Source organism: Papio anubis, chromosome 3 (genome assembly GCF_008728515.1).
Source record: "Papio anubis isolate 15944 chromosome 3, Panubis1.0, whole genome shotgun sequence".
Classification (NCBI taxonomy): domain Eukaryota; kingdom Metazoa; phylum Chordata; class Mammalia; order Primates; family Cercopithecidae; genus Papio; species Papio anubis.
In genome coordinates, this window is record NC_044978.1 from 112,554,970 (window position 1) to 112,571,459 (window position 16,490).

General features: G+C 35.0%; 1 protein-coding gene and 1 long non-coding RNA gene across 6 annotated transcripts in view; one reads left to right on the top strand and one right to left on the bottom strand.

The window, feature by feature from the left end:
- The window catches only part of LOC116274181, a 44,800-nt gene that overhangs the window by 24,948 nt on the left and 3,362 nt on the right, over positions 1 to 16,490 (top strand). The window lies entirely within an intron of this gene.
- Positions 6,792 to 16,490, bottom strand: part of YTHDC1 (YTH domain containing 1) — a 36,902-nt gene continuing 27,203 nt past the window's right edge. For 3 of the 5 annotated variants that reach the window (XM_009207009.4, XM_009207008.4, XM_009207010.4), the window contains 7 exons: positions 16,121 to 16,287; positions 13,507 to 13,589; positions 12,291 to 12,327; positions 12,155 to 12,218; positions 11,984 to 12,046; positions 9,795 to 9,929; positions 6,792 to 7,790 (listed from right to left, as the gene is read on the bottom strand). In XM_009207009.4, the coding sequence (XP_009205273.1) occupies positions 7,566 to 7,790; positions 9,795 to 9,929; positions 11,984 to 12,046; positions 12,155 to 12,218; positions 12,291 to 12,327; positions 13,507 to 13,589; positions 16,121 to 16,287 (774 nt within the window). In that variant the 3' untranslated portion in view covers positions 6,792 to 7,565. The remainder of the gene's footprint in view (positions 7,791 to 9,794; positions 9,930 to 11,983; positions 12,047 to 12,154; positions 12,219 to 12,290; positions 12,328 to 13,506; positions 13,590 to 16,120; positions 16,288 to 16,490) is intronic. The other 2 variants (XM_003898830.5, XM_003898829.5) reach the window with 1 other exon arrangement.

The window sequence follows — 16,490 nt, forward strand, 5'->3', positions numbered from 1 at the left end:
ATTTGGAGTATTAATCCCTTATCAGATATGTAATTTGCAAATATTTTTCCCAGTCTGGAGGCTGCGTTTTTATTTTGTTGACTGTTTCCTTTGCTGTGAAGAAACATTTTAATTTGATGTAATCCCATTTATATATTTTGCTTTTGTAATCTGAACTATTAGTATGATATCCAAAAAATCACTGCCAAGGCCAATGTTGAAGAGATTTTCCCTTATGTTTTCCTCTAGGAGTTTTATGGCTTCAGGTCTTACATTTAGGTGTTTTATTCATTTTGAGTTGATTTTTGTTGCGTATCTCACATGTATAGTGTGAGATAAGAGTTCATTTTCATTCTTTTGCAGGTAGAAATACAGTTTTCCTAGCGCTGTTTATTGGAGACTATATTTTCCCTTTCGTGTCCACTTGGTGCCCTGCTCAAAATTTAGTTGACCATATATGTTGCATTTATTTCTGTGCTTTCTATTGTCTTCCATTAGTCCATGTTTCTGTTTGTTACCAGTATAATTCTGTTTATTACACCTTTGTAACATAAGTTTAAATCAGGAAGTATGATGTCCCCAACTTTATCTTTCTCAGTATTTCTTTAGCTGTTCAGTTTGTGTGTGTGCGTTTGTCTATATGTATATGTGAGGTTCCATAAAAATTTTAGGATTTTTGTTCCTATTTCTGTAAAAAACGCCATTAAACTTTTGGTACAGATAGTGTTGAATCCATGTGTTGCCCTGTGTAGTATGGACATTTAAAAAATATTAATCCTATCAATAAATAAGATATATCATTCCATTTATTTGTGTCTTCAATTTCTTTCATCTGTATTTTGTAGTTTTCCTTGTACAAATCTTTTACCTTCTTGGTTAAATGTATTCTTTTGTTTTTGTGTGTGCTGTTATAAATGGGGTTGTTTTCTTGATTCCTTTTTTAGCTAGGTGATTATTTGTCTATAGAAATGTTACTTTTGTTTCTCTGTTGATTTGGTATCCTGCAAGTTTTCTGATTTACTCCAACAGTGTTTTTTAAGCATCTTTAAGCATTTTCAACATATAGGATCATATCATCTGCAAATAGGGATAGTTTTACCTCTGATTTAGATGTCCTTTATTTCACTTATTTAATTGCTCTTGCTAATATTTCAAGTACAATGTTTAATAGAAGTGATTAGCGTGAGAATCCTCACCTTATACCAGATCTTACTGGAAAAACTTTCAGTCATTCTCCACTGATATATTACCTGTGTGTGTTTTTTATAAATGACTTTTATTATTTTGAGAAACTTTACTTCTATACCTGAAAGTCTTTATTGGGAAAGATGCAGAACTTTATTAACTTCTTTTCCTGCATCATTTGAAAGGAACATGTGGTTTTTAATCTTTCATTCTGATAATTCATGTGTCACATTGGTTTGTATATGATAAACCAGTCTTGCATGCCAGGGTTAAACCTCACTTGCTCATGATGTACGTCCTTTTTGATGTGTGGTTTAGTTGTTTGTTAATATTTTATTAAAGAATTTTGTATAAATATTCATTAGAAATATTGTCCTATAGCTATCTTTTCTTACAGTGTCTTTGTCTGCCTTGGACATGAAGGGGATTCTGATGCCATAAAATGTTTGGAAGTATCTTCTCTATTTCTATTTTTTGACAGAGTTTAAGAAGTATTGATAAAAATTCTTTTTTGAACATTTGGTATAATTTGGCCATGAAACCTTCTGGTCCTGGGCTATTCTTGGTTGGAAGGGTTTTAATGACTTCTTCAACTGATTTGTCAAGGATTGGTTCAAGTTTTCTACTACTTCCTAACTCAATCTTCGTAGGTTATATTTTTCTAGGAATTTATCATTTTTTTTCTAGATTATCTAATTTGTTGCATTTATTTATTTATTTATTTTATTTATTTTGAGACAGAGTCTTGCTCTGTCCCCAGGCTGGAGTGGCATGATCTCGGCTCACTGCAAGCTCCACCTCCCGGGTTCACACCATTCTCCCGCCTCAGCCTCCCAAGGAGCTGGGACTACAGGCGCCTGCCACCACGTCCGGCTAATCTTTCGTATCTTTTAGTAGAGACGGGGTTTCACCGTGTTAGCCAGGACAGTCTCGATCTCCTGACCTCATGATCCACCCGCCTGGGCCTCCCAGTGCTGGGATTACAGGCGTGAGCCACCACGCCCGGCCTGTTGCATATATTTATAATAGGCCTTCATAATACTTTACTTCTGAGGCATCTGGTGTAATGTCTCCATTTTCTTGTTTTATTTATTTGAGTCTTCCCTCTTTTTGTCATAGTCTAGCTAGTGTTTTGCTGATCTTATTTTTTCAAAGATTACTTTTTGGCTTTTATTTTTTCTGTGTTTCTGTTCTCTATTTTACTGATTTGTATTATTTTCCTCCTTTTGCTAACTTTGGCTTTAGTTCTTTTTCTAGCTTTTTGAGGCATAATGTGGTATGTGCACTAGAAAAGAAATGTATACTCTGCTGCTCTTGGATTGTAAGTTCTATATGTCTGTTAGGTTCATTTGGTGTAGAATGCAGTTCAAATCCAGTATTTGCTTAATTTTCCGTTTAGTTGAGCTATTCAGTGTTTAATGCGGGCTATTAAGATCACTGAATATTATAGTATTGCTATCTATTTTTTTTCTTCATGTACATTAAATTATTATTTTGAGATGGAGTCTCACTGCTGCCCAGGCTGGAGTGCAATGGTGTGATCTCAGCTCACTGCAACCTCCGCATCCCGGGTTTAAGAGATTCTCCTGTCTTAGCCTCCTGAGTAGTTACAGGTGCCCACCACCAAGCCCAGCTAATTTTTGTTTTTAGTAGAGATGGGGTTTTGCCATGTTGGTCAGGCTGGTCTCGAACTCCTCACCTCAGGTGATCTGTCTGCCTCGGCCTCCCAAAGTGTTGAGATTACAGGAATGAGCCTTCGCGCCTGGCCAATACTTTCTATATCTATTTAGGTGCTCTGTTGTTGGGTGCATATATAATTCTTATGTCATCTTGATGAATTGGCCACTTTATCATTAATGACCATCTTTGTTTTTGTAACAGTTTTTACCTTGAAGTTTCTTTTATCTATTGTACATTATGCCACACCTGCTCTCTTTTGGTTACTATTTGTATGGAATATATTTTTCCATTCTTATACTTTCAACTTTTGTGTGTTCTGGAAGCTGAAGTGCGTCTCTTTTAGGCAGCCCGTAGTTATATTGTTTTTTAATCCATTCAATCACTGTTTATTGGATAATTTAATTCATTTACAATCAAGGTTATTACTGACAGGTAAAGACTTATTTTGCCATTTTAAAATTGTTTTGTTTTGTAGATTCTTTGTTCATTTCTTCCTCTGTTTACCTTTGTGATATGGTAATTTTCTGTAGTGCTAATAAGCTTTGTCCTTTATCGTTGTTTGTGTATCTGCTGTAATTTTTTGCTTTGTGGTTACCATGGGCTTACATAAAACATGTTATAGTTCTAATACACTATTTTAAGCTAGCAACAACACAGATCATATAGAATTATTCCAGATTTTTACCCTCTTCCCAATGTATATTTTTGTTGCCATAACTTTTTTTTTTTCTTTTTTTTTTAAGGACGACTTTGTCGCCCAGGCTGGAGGGCAATGGCACAATTTTGGCTCACTGCAACATCTGCCTCCTGGGTTCAAGCGATTTTCCTGCCTCAGCCTCGCGAGTAGGTGGGATTACAGGCATGCACCACCATGACTCACTAATTTTTGTATTTTTAGTACAGGAGTGGTGTCACCATGTTGGCCAGGCTGGTCTTGAATGCCTGACCTCAGGTGATCCACTCACCTCAGCCTCCCAAAGTGTTGGGATTACAGGCGTGAGCCACTGCACCCAGCCTGACATTTTTTTATGTTGTATATTCCTTAGCTTTTCAGAGCTATTATTTTTTTACTATCTTTCAAATCTCTAGTCAATAATCTACATTTAAGACACGGAAGAAACTGAAAGGGAAAGAAAAAGTGTAAGATTTAGAAACAAGAGAATCCCCACCCCAAAAAATTAGAGATTAAATGATCCATATGATAGATAACAGAATACTATGCATGGATTGCTTATACTCTAAGGATTCCTATTCCTACTATAAGGAACTTGCGGACTAAACTTGAGCCAGTTCTTTTCTATGTGCTTCAATGTTAGTATGTTTCAAACTGCATTTGGAATGTTTCCTATCCAAATAACAAAATCTTAAAACATCAGGATAAAATTATCCATGTGTGTCACAGTCACCTTTACATTGGGTCAGGGAACTAGCTTGGTCAGTTAAGTGCTGGCAACAGTTCCTTCTTCCTTTCAATTCCATACCCCTGACATGCCTGAGGACTCAATGTTTAACATTATAACAAGACAGGATGTACGTGACCCTCAGAAAGACCACGACATTCTACAGCAGAATACTGTAGGTATCTCCACGGGCAAGAGGCCAATACTCTGAAAAGTCAGACATTCAAGTGTTATAACTTGTATGAGATCCTGATTTAATGGACATCTGCTAGATTTTCTCTGTCCATGTGTTTTGGAAACTGTCCTTCCTGATGTAATCCTCACAGAGGTGACCATATCATCTGCCTCTCTTGCTTCCCATGCTGGGAGTCAAAGGACCCCATTTCCCTGGAAATACAGATTGGTTTAGGGCTTGCTCCAGGACCAACATGGCTGTTCAGTCCTTTGGGGGAATTGTCATGGACACTGGGAGGAAAATGGTCTCTCTCCTGCCACTGAAACTACATGGATAATGGAAGCTTGGAGATAATGGCCATTTTCTAAAAAATTAGACCATGCTTGATAAAAAGCCATTATGGGGGAAATCAAATCCAAAAATTACATGCTTGAATTGTTACTCCTTTGAACTATTACTCCAGCCAATAAAATCCTTGACTGGATTTCTAAACTCTGAATGACTGAATTTTCTGTTTTTCACCTGAACACATCATACTAATGTAGATTTTTAGAATCACAGCACTGTACAGTACATGAAAGAAACCATGTCTCCCATGGTGACAAAAAGCTGTCATAAATGTGTACGATTAAATAAAAAATTCTGATTTTTATATACTCTCCTGTATCTTGCATTTTTTATACAATGTTCCTGTAACTTTATTTAAAAAAAAAAGTCAGGAAAGGATAAAACAGTGATGATTACATGAGCCAACACAACTAAGAGTAACGCCAGACACCTGGTAAAAACTTGATGGCTTTTTAAAATAGATTGACTCAATACTAAGCTCTTTAACACTCAACACACAAAGCATAACTTAACATCTAACTGGATGGCACTTTAGAAAAACCCTCTGCTGCAAATTAAGCCTGAAGGAAATATTAATGTTTAAAAATCTCAGGCCAGGTGCAGTGGCTCACGCCTGTAATCTCAACACTTTGGGAGGTTGTGGTGGGTGGGTCACTTGAGGTAGAGTTCAAGTCGAGCCTGGCCAACATGGTGGAACCCTGTCTCTACTAAAATTACAAAAATAGCCGGGTGTGGTGGTGAGCACCTGTAGTCTTAGCTATTTGGGAGTCTGAGACAGGAGAACTGCTTGAACCTGGGAGGCGGAGGTTGTAGTGAGCCGAGATCGTGCCACTGCCCTCTAGCCTGGGCGACAGAGACTCCATCTCAATGATGCATATTTATATGCTATTTTTTCAAAAGTGATGAGGTGGCTTTAGAAACACCAAATAAAAACATAGATAAAATCTTGGCCCATCAATTATTACCTTTCTGATCTTTGGCAAGTTTACTAGCCTCTCTGAGCCCATTTAAATGAGTCTGTATATAAAAGCACAAAGTGTCTATTGCATACAAAGTGCTCAGTATTTATTATTATTTCAGGAAAATACCTTTAATATTACCTACCAGTTTTGTGTAACTGGTTACAGAAATTCTTAAAAAACTGTAGATATCATCTTGACTAGCTTACTGATGAATACAAAATGCCAATGAAGTGACTTACCGTATATCATCAACAGGTTTAATTAAAGACAATGACAAAACTAGAACACAGGTTTCCTTAAAAGTATTTTTTCCTCTCTACCACAATGCAGATTTAAAACAAATCCTTAGGCTTTAGTTTTGTCACTGTAAATAAAACTAGTGTGAATGCAGGGAAGATACTACATGCTGGTATGAATATGAATGCAGTAAAACTATAGTTTTAAATATCCTTTAAGAGTAAAGTGCCTGTGTTCTTCTTTTCAGGTCAATATAAATATAAAACAGTGCAAATTTGATACTATAAAAAAATTAGTCAAACATTCAAATATTCCTAATGTTTATAAAGGCCAAATTCCAAAGGCCAAAACTCCAGGTATAACTCAAGATTCAAAAAATTATTTCATAGATTGTTTTCTTGAGCGGCTCTATTTCTATGTTATAGCTGGTTACCACTGGAAGAGCTGGACAGTTAACTTAAAATACAGAACTAATATAAGAGGGTTAAAAGTCTATTTATGAAGTAAAGTAGAAAGCACGTACAAAGTAGTTCACTTACAGAAGACTAAAACAACAAATACAAAACCTAAATAAACGATTCTGTGATCTGAGTAGACTCAAAAATGTTATCAGGTGTATAAATACTTAACTACTAACATTACTCTGTGTATGTTAGAAATAGAAGGAAGTTTTTAATACAATAGGCCTAGGTCAATCATTTCTGCTAAAATGTGCCTCAAAAAAGGCAAATGGGGTTCCTAAAATTCCTCAACAAAAAGTATTTTTATGTCCATTATTGCATAATAAAACAAACCAGTAACTGGATAAGAAAAAAATACAAAAGATAACTGTCAATCTTTACCAATTTATTTTATACAAAACAGTAGCAATGTAGAATATGGGAATCGTCTTCCGCTGCCACGCACGCAAGTTGTGAACATTCCAAGCCAATGTATACAATTTGGAGGGGAAGGCTAAATAGCATCAACCACGCTACTGAACATAGGAATTTTTCATTTAAAAAGATTAAAAATTAGATAGCAATGTCTTCTTAATATTGCTCTCATCATTGAAGACTGAGGAAAAATAAAAAGTGACTTTATAAGTTTTTTAAAAAAGAGGCAATGGGGAAAAAAACAAGAGGCTGCTACAACACTGCCATACAGTCAAACCATCATACTTCAACATTTGCATACTTGATAGCAGCATTATTTTTACTGAACCGTGTGCAACTACATGTAGAAACACATCAAAGCAAAATATCATGGCAGTTATCAATCAAGATCCAAAAAGAAAAAAACAAACAAAAAAATAACTCTAGGATGAACACACTATAAGAACATTTATGGAGAAAGAATCAATATCTACATTCTTGGACTGTTCCATTCTGCCCCAATAAAAGTGTCAATTCAACTGTCAACTGTGGATTTTTGGCGGATTTGAGTTTTTCCAGTTCTTATGATACTGCATGCTTGGAACAAAGGGGGTCATAATAAATCCTTCTACACAATGAACTTTATAGGTAGACAGCTGAAAATAAATTTACTACTTGTAAACACACACAAAAAAAAATACAAGATTTTTTGTATCTTTAAACAATCAGTGCTTCCAAAAGCCCATTATCTTCTATATCGACCTCTCTCCCCTCGGTCTCTGTCTCGATCACATAATCGCTCTCTTTCTCTTTCTCTATCACGTCCTCTATCTCGCTCTCTGTCTCGTCTATTATCTCTAGGGCGGTCTCGCTCTCGTTCCCGATCTCTTTCACGGGGTCTACTTCTCCGGCCACTGACAACAGCTTGTGTGCGACGAAGGAAATCATCCACCCTCATATCATAATCATGCTAGAAAAGGGAAGAAATGTGTTAGGTACGTCAAAAATGCAAATAGTATAAGTGGATCCCTGATTTGGAAAAAAAAATTTATATAAACAATTTTAAAATACAAAAAAAGAAAAAAGTCTCTATATTATAATTGGCGGAGAGAACAATCTAAGGAAATGCAATAATAAATTAATTCACAGAAGGTTAATATGCTGACATGGTTTAGAAAAAGGATGATGTCTCATTAGACATCTACAACAGATTACTCAAATCTCTTTATGCAGTTTTCTACTTAACTTTAATGACTTTTCCATCTGATCCTTTCACAATAAGATTTAGGCCAAAGAAATTAGTGATGACTTTCAACTATTATCTATATATACTGCCAATTATGCTAAATGTCATCAATGTTTTTCTGGCACAGGCTAGCTCGACATTTTTTCCTCCAATTCTACCAACTTCAATTTTACAAACTGAGAGTATTATGTTCCAGATTTTCTTTCAAACTAAATTGTTACAACTAAGTGATGTGCAAGAAAAGTTGTGGCTGCTCCTAAACTTGGCCTCTGCTCTACTTTAAACTTCCTGCTCTTAGTTCTCAGCTCGTCTTACTGATTTTGGTCTTTTCTCAAAATTTAGCTGAAATAGGATTCGAAAACACAATCCCACATTACCTTTTATATATGTGATTATATAAGCAGAGAATATGTATACTAACCAAAAAATCACTACATAAAGATCCATAAAATAGAACTTGTTAAAAAGGATAAATACAGTTCAGAAAAACAAATTAAAAAAAATCTTAGACTTCCTATTTTAAAAGTCATGTGATCAGTTATGGGAATTTTTAAGACACCACAACCCATCTAGTTAACTAAGATTTCATTATAGATAGACTGTGTATTTCTTTCTTGTATGCCTAACTGAAAATAAACTACTAAAGTTTGTGAATCAGTTAACTAGTACCCTCAAATTATTTTACACAATGTTAAAGGTCATGATATGACTTGATTTAGAGAAAATTACTATCTTTATGAGGATAAGGAAATTACTGACAACACATAAAAATGTCTCAAAGGCCAGAAAGCTACTCTGATTCTCACAAATAGGCCCACTCGTCATCTTAAGCTGGAAAATAAAAATATCTTTATTTGGCCCCATACACACTCATCACCATAAGTAGAGAGTGGAAAAAAAATTCTAACTTGCATATCTTACTTAGTTTAACAACAAAACTACCTCTCTAAGGCTATCAATCTTATATGCATATGAATTATGCTTCCAACACCTGCCAGAAGACAATTCCACTTTTTAAAATAAAAGTACTATTAGGGGAAAAAAAAAAAAGCATTTAATAAACTCAGCCCCACTAGTTAAAAACCCAGACAACTCAAACTAGAGTCTTTTTTTCATTGGTCCTGTTTTGAAGCCATCAAAAAAAGCTTTCACATCAATCTTATCAAATAATTAACAGAATCAATGAATAAAGGACATACCTGCTACATATCGTAACATCCGGTTATTCTTTGTTAACATCACAATAACCAGAGGTAAAACAATTCATTAGTTACTAGCTTTAACACTTGGTAAAAATAAAAACAAATGACTAAATGAGATTACAGCTTACCAGCTAACTTAATATACACTATCTATCCTACAAAAATTGAATCAGAATACACAAAAAGTTCAGAAATACCTATTAACAATATTAATTACACAGCATAATTAAGGTCTCAATATGGAAAGAACATAGCCTAGGTACTGCCTAAAAGGGGTTCTATTTGTAGGTGTTTGCCTTAAGCAGTTTGTGATCTGATCAGTAAAATAAATATATTCTACCTATATAATCCAAAGGGGCATAATCAGGCATTTTTAATAAAAACAAACTAGGAATTACTCCAAAATAGTCTGCAGTTTAAGAATATGCAATGGTCTGTCATTCACCACACTGTGGTCTCCCCATATTTAAATTACCTACAGAATTCTAAGTAGTTCCCTCACACCTTTGCCTCCTTGTGCACTTACTACTCGTTTATCTCTGTATCTTGCTTCATGTGGTACTGGATGATGTCCTGAGTAAGGGGGATGAGCTTGAGGAGGTGGAGCATGGTGCTGATAGTAAGGATGGTGTGGAGGTTGTTCCATTCCTGGGTAAGGGGGCTAAAAAAGGAAAACCATTCCCATTAAGAATCTACCAAATACCCTTGTAAACAAGCCATTCTTAGAAACCTTCATCCAAAATGCCAATCCCAAAAAAGTGAATCTGTACTAGACATTTATTTTATGGCATTAAGGTGTTTCAAAATATCCTTTTTGTTTGTTGAAAATTACACATCTTCTAAGATACAACATGTTTCTACTTTTCTACTCCTATCATATAAATACTAAGGGAAATAGCAAACCCTCACATGGTGTTTACTGTGAGCCAGGCATTGTTCTAAGCACTTTACTAGTCTCATTTAATTCTCACAACCTTATGAGATAAATACTATTTTCCCAGTTTACAAAAGGGAAAACTGAGGCAACAAGGAGTTAAGCAACCTGCTTATAGTCACACTACTGTTAAGTGGTGAAGCAGACATATGGCATCAGGCATCCTAAGTTCTACAACTGGTAAACTGGTTAACCACTTTGTATGTATCTACTCTTAAAAACTTCAACAGGCCCGGTGTGGTGGCTCATGCCCACATCCCAATGCTTTGGGAGGCTGAGGGAAAAGAATCCCTTAAGCCAGGAGTTGGAGACTAACTTGGGAAACAGAGTGAGATCCTGTCTCTATAAAAAATTAGCCAGGCACAGTGGCATGTGCTGTAGTCCCACCTACTCAGGAAACTGAGGCAGCAGGACCACTTGTGCCCATGAGTTCAAGACTGCACAGAGCTATGATCACACCACTGCATTCCAGCCTGGGAGACCAAATGATACCCTGTCTCTTAAAAAAAAAAAAAAAAAAAAAATCCAGGAGCAAATTAACTTTTAAATGCCATTAAAAAATGAATAGAGGGTAAATTAAAGATTACTTTCACAGTTACTATCAAGATCACATATTAAATTTTTTAAATTTCCCAGAATATAAAGGGAAAAAGTCTCATAATCATCTACATACAATAGTATAAAACTGTATACCTTAAAGAGACACAAAAGTCAGATGAAGAGGCTATGTAACATATAGCATTTAAAATAAAGAGATAAATTAAAATGTAAGAAAACAGTAGAAGCTAAACTTCCAGGTTTTTATTTCTTGAAAATTAATGCTTCAGCTATCTTCAATATCTTAAAATATACTCTAAGAAGACAAGTTTTCTTAAAGGAAATAGTTAAAAAGCAGGAATAATCAGAGTTTAATTAATCTTATTTTACACAGAAAATTTAGTGAATATTAGATCAGGCACTATGCTAAACTTAACATGTACTTTGTAAATTTATCTTCTTGACAATGAGAATGACACTACTACATTAAATGTTAAGCTATACCAGGACAATCACGATGTCAATTTCATTCACCATGACATAATCAGAACAAGCACAGTGCCTTCCACAGAGTAAGTACTAAATATTATATTTGATAAGCCAACTACGGAATTTTACACATGAGGAAAACTAAGAGTTGTATTAAGAAATTTACCCAAGGTCACAGAGATGGGAAGAAAAAGAAATATATCTGAACCCAAGCAGATTTTGCACTACTAATCACTACCATAATACGCTATTACAGTTCTGAAGCCTGTACTATTAACACAAATGAGCTTTTGGTCTTTAGTTTGAAAGACAGCATACAATTATTTATCACCAAAAATCTGTATTTTAAGTCTTTTTGAGATGGAGTCTCCCTCTGTTGCCCAGGCTGGAGTGCAGTGGCACTGTCTCAGCTCACTACAACCTCTGCCTCCTGGATTGCAAGCAATTCTCCTGCCTCAGCCTCCCTGAGTAGCTGGGACTATGGGCACGCGCCACCACACCCAGCTAATGATTTTTGTATTTTTAGTAGAGACGAGGTTTCACCATGTTGGCCAGGCTGGTCTCGAACTCTTGACCTCAGGTCATCTGCCCGCCTCAGCCTCCCAAAGTGCTAGGATTGCAGGTGTGAGCCACAGTGCCCAGCCAGTTTAAGTCTCTTTAATGAGCAACTATAACAATCATATTCTGAGTAAGCACCTGAAATATTAGAACGGTAAATGAAGTTATGTAACTTATAAAAATAGAATAATACAAACCATTCCTTGCCAAGGTGGTGGTGGTCCCATGTTATGAAATTCCCTCACATAATCATTGTAGGACTAAAATGAAAGATGATAATGTCAATATAATTAAAAATTATCACAGAACTGCAAAATAAATCAGAGCCTGATTTTATCTACATTAAATAGATAAAATGAAATGCTTACCCCATTTAAAAACACATCTCGGCGAACTCCTGAAAATCGTCTGTTGGGAATAAGATTTGTGAAACTAAATTCAGGTAATTCATAAACTAGTTCCAAGAATGTAATTCAAAGCTAGGCAAGAGTGAACCCGACTTACCTGTCTACTTCCTGGTATCGTGGATCCTTTAAATACCCTGTTCAAACATCAAGCATTTTAGTAAATCAAATTTATATTTTTCTATTATGGCATTATAATTAAACCTTCCTTACCACTCGTTTCAATTCTTTCCATGAAATATGTACTTTAAGTGATGTTACTATTATCCCATTTTCAAATTTTCTTCTCAGATTACATGATAATCTAGAAAATAACTAATTATATCATAGAATTGTAAACTGCTAGAGAAGCTTTCATATACGTATCTTCTACGTTCACAGTCCAAATCTTGCTAATCAGAAAATTTCTTCATTCTGCATCACAGAGAAGGTAAGGGCACAGGAACTATCTTGAACACAGTATGACAGGACTTCCTTAAATGTTTACTTTCCAGCTTGGGTATATGTAGGCCTTACCAAGTAAACCAGTAAGCTTTTTAAAATGTAAACTTAAGGGGGAGGGAAAAAATTGCAAAAGTTGCAAAAATGAAGATGTATACACTGAAAATGAAAAATCGATGGTGATTAGAAAAATATTCCTTCCCCTGCTTCTTTTAGTAAGGACCCAACAAATTAAAATGTAGAAACATTTGAGTGGTCATGTTACTGGGGAAAAACTATTTTCACTTTCTACAACAGGACATCCTATTTTGGAAGAATGAGGCTAATCAAGCCACCTGTTACATAATAGTGCTACAACGATCACTAACATCAATCTCCTAACTGCCTAAGTTTCACAAGTGCATCACTGACTCTGTTCTAAATACATGATATCCCTTCTTGAATATAGTTTGCTCTCTCAAACTCCAGTAAGGGATAGATTAATTGAAAAGCTACATTTAGAGATTACGTATCAAATATTTCCCATTCCTCTCCAAAGACATAAAGATTTTTATGAAAAAGCCTGATAGAATATAAGGTAATTGCTTTTCATAACTACATTTAATCTTAAACACATGTGCAGATAAGTTTCCATTTTTGCAAAATTGGCAATTTCAGGTAATAGGATATGATGAGCTACACTGGAATAGACTGGACAAAAAGGGAAGAATTACACTAATGAGAACTACTAAAATTTCCCAAGATTTAAATAGTCAGGTCCTGAATTTTTTTCACTTTTAAAACTGCAGGATTGTGAGGGTTGTTTATAATTTTTTTATTTTATTTTTTTTCCAATAATTTGAAATCAAATATCTGCAGGATTATAAAATATTAACCTGGTCTCTGGTGAAACTCAGGGGGATAGTCAATCCTTGGTTTCTTTCTGCTGTTATGAATATCATAATCTTCTGGTCGACGCCTACACAAATTAGACACATTAGAAATTAAACCAAAAACTGCTGGGAGAACAAATAGTAAAGTAAGAGTTTCTGACAGAGATAAGTACAAAACATAACCCATTATGTACTTTAACATCTTAATTTTTAGTTTTAAAATTCCTGCATTTTGATTCTCAAATTAATTCCTATAAACCAAACCTTAAATGTATGCTGGAAGTAGATATTCTCTGCCATCTCATGCTATGATGAGAAAATTGCAGGCTAATCCAATCAAAACATGTAAATCACATTTTAGTAGTCTAAACAAAAGTAAACAGAGCCATTCTCAAACTAAATACCAGTTTAACAATTAAAAACACTTTCCCAAATAAAGTCTCCATTCAGTTGAAAAATAAAAATTAGAAAAACCTATCATCATTGTACAATATGTAACTCTAAAATCTATATATTTAAAACTTATGTCATTTTAGGTTAAGTCTAAACAAAATTAAGAATTTATTTTTCCTCTGCTTTGCACAAAATTATGATTTTTACATGATCATACAGAAAATTTGATACTTATTAAAAGCAACTTTACAGGAAAGTTTTTAAAATCTTAATAGTTTAAAAAACTAATTTCTTAATATTCCTTAATAACATTTAGTTTTTCTTTCTACATTTAATGACATTTAAGAATTAAGGGAATTTTTTTTTCCAGAGACAATGCCTTGAAATAAAACTGGCTTTTTATAAATCGGCAAGTAATGGGTCAGAATTTTAACAGAGTTCATAAAACTAGTTCAAAATATATTCTTTAGAAGGTGAAATTTTACTGACTACAGAGGGCTGTTCTTTACTGTCTTCCATAAATTGGGTTTACTTAACACATCATTAAATACACTTCAATTTACTTAGCAGCTAATAAAAGTTAAACAAAAAAAAAAGTCCAAAATATTTAGAAAATAAATCTTTTTACCCTTAATGTCAAATAAAAACTTGATAACAACCTGGCATTCACTAGTTTTCAGCTATTTGTCTGAATACCAACTACTTTCATTAACTTTTTCAACACAGTTCATTCAAACTGCAAAGTTAAGTGCAATAATCCCAAGCCCCCCCAACAGAATAAAAACAGTTGCATCTACAATAAATAATACTAAGAAAATTAAAAGCTGGTTTAAAAAATAAACATACCGCTTTCCTGTAGTTTGGGGAGTGCATTTACGACCGGTATAAAACATGATAGTAACAGTTCATATAGTAGTCCAACTACTGACTTTAAGCTGTAAGCCACATACATAAATGGAGGCCCTGGCAGGCTTGAGAGAAGGTGTAGTGGTGTAATAAGTATAGTTTGCAGTCCATTGCAAAACTGAGGTAAAAACTTCACTTGTATATACTGTATTGCACTGGAAACCTCTTAGTTTAAAACTTCAAAAGACATCTTGGTGCTCAGTCCTTTTAGGCCAAAAATAAGGGGCTCTGCCAGGTTTCCTCCTACCTACTCGACAGTGTCCTTTTTAAGCTCAAAGAAATGGGGACTCTTGTTGGATTATCTGTACCTACCACAAGATGTTTCCACCAAAAGGAAATTTAACCAAAGGTTTCAGCCCATCAACCATACATCCAATAGTCTTTAGCAGAATATTTTAGATTTAGCTGTATGCAAATCTACACAGGGGAAGGTGTTGGGTAGAAGGGCTTAAATCAGTCCTTTGCAAAGACTTCTCCAATTCTGTAACAAGTTAAACCCCCTTTTTCTGGAAAATGCTGTTTAGTTCATAAAGTAGTGATCAATAACCATGGCGATCCTCTAAAAAACACTTTAAGTCCACAGGTACTGCCAGCATCTGGAAAAGTTGTAAACAGACACAGCAACAGCCCTTCTTTTTGGTTTGTTGCCGGGTCTCCCAGGGCCACTTGATCCCCTTTGGAAAGAACCTATTGTTTTCAGAAGCTCAGCAAGATGTGTGAATTCACTGGGTACATGTTAGAGAATATTTGGCAATAGGATTAACACATCACGGTGATAAAATCTGAAATAGTCCCAATAATGCTCCTCTTGAGTATCAAAATAACTTAAAATATTTTATCCTCTAAATGAGGCGTCATCTTCTGAAAAAATATTAGTGATCCTTTATAAAAGTCCCATATCTGATAAGGCTTATCCAGAGACATACCTGAAAGAAAAGGCTTTTTAAAAAATATTAACAATTTTTGCAAATAAAGACTTCCTCCTCTTCCTCCTTTCTAGCCTGTTCTTAGCAACAAATGCCTACACCTCATTTCAATTGTATACATTGTATTATCAGAGTATTATCTAATCTAAACTGGTTATCACTGGTTATACTTTTTTCAGAATAAGGAAAGATCCCCATTTTCCTCTTGAAAAATGACTGAGACCAAGGTGACCATGTGAAATCCTCAATGAAGCCACAAACTAGTCCATGCAGCTTGATTTGAGGATTTTCTCTTTCTTCTTTACCGCAGGACAAACTTTTGACGAATCATATTCCTCCATCATGTTATTCTGATACATGTGCCTATTATCAGTCCAAAGAACGTTTCTAACCTTCCCACATCCCGGACTGGTTCTCGACGGGATGGACGTCCTCGTGATCTGGGCTGAGAATGCATTCTTCTCTTGTGACGCATTTTATGAATGACCTGATACAAGTCAATACTTTCATCGGGGGGAAACAGAAGACAAAGCTGGGTTCCACATTCAAGTTCAATTTCCTAGAATAGGAAAGCAGTAATTTATAAAACAAAAACAGACCCTTTCAACAGACTTGCACTTTCCTGATGTACCAGAACAAAAACTGACTTGGAGGTTTTGTTCCCAAGTTGATGATCATATGCAATTCCAGTAAGATTTCCAGATTTATGAAACATTTCAAAAGTGTTTTGTGTATTTATATAAAGGGTAAAAATTGAAAGTG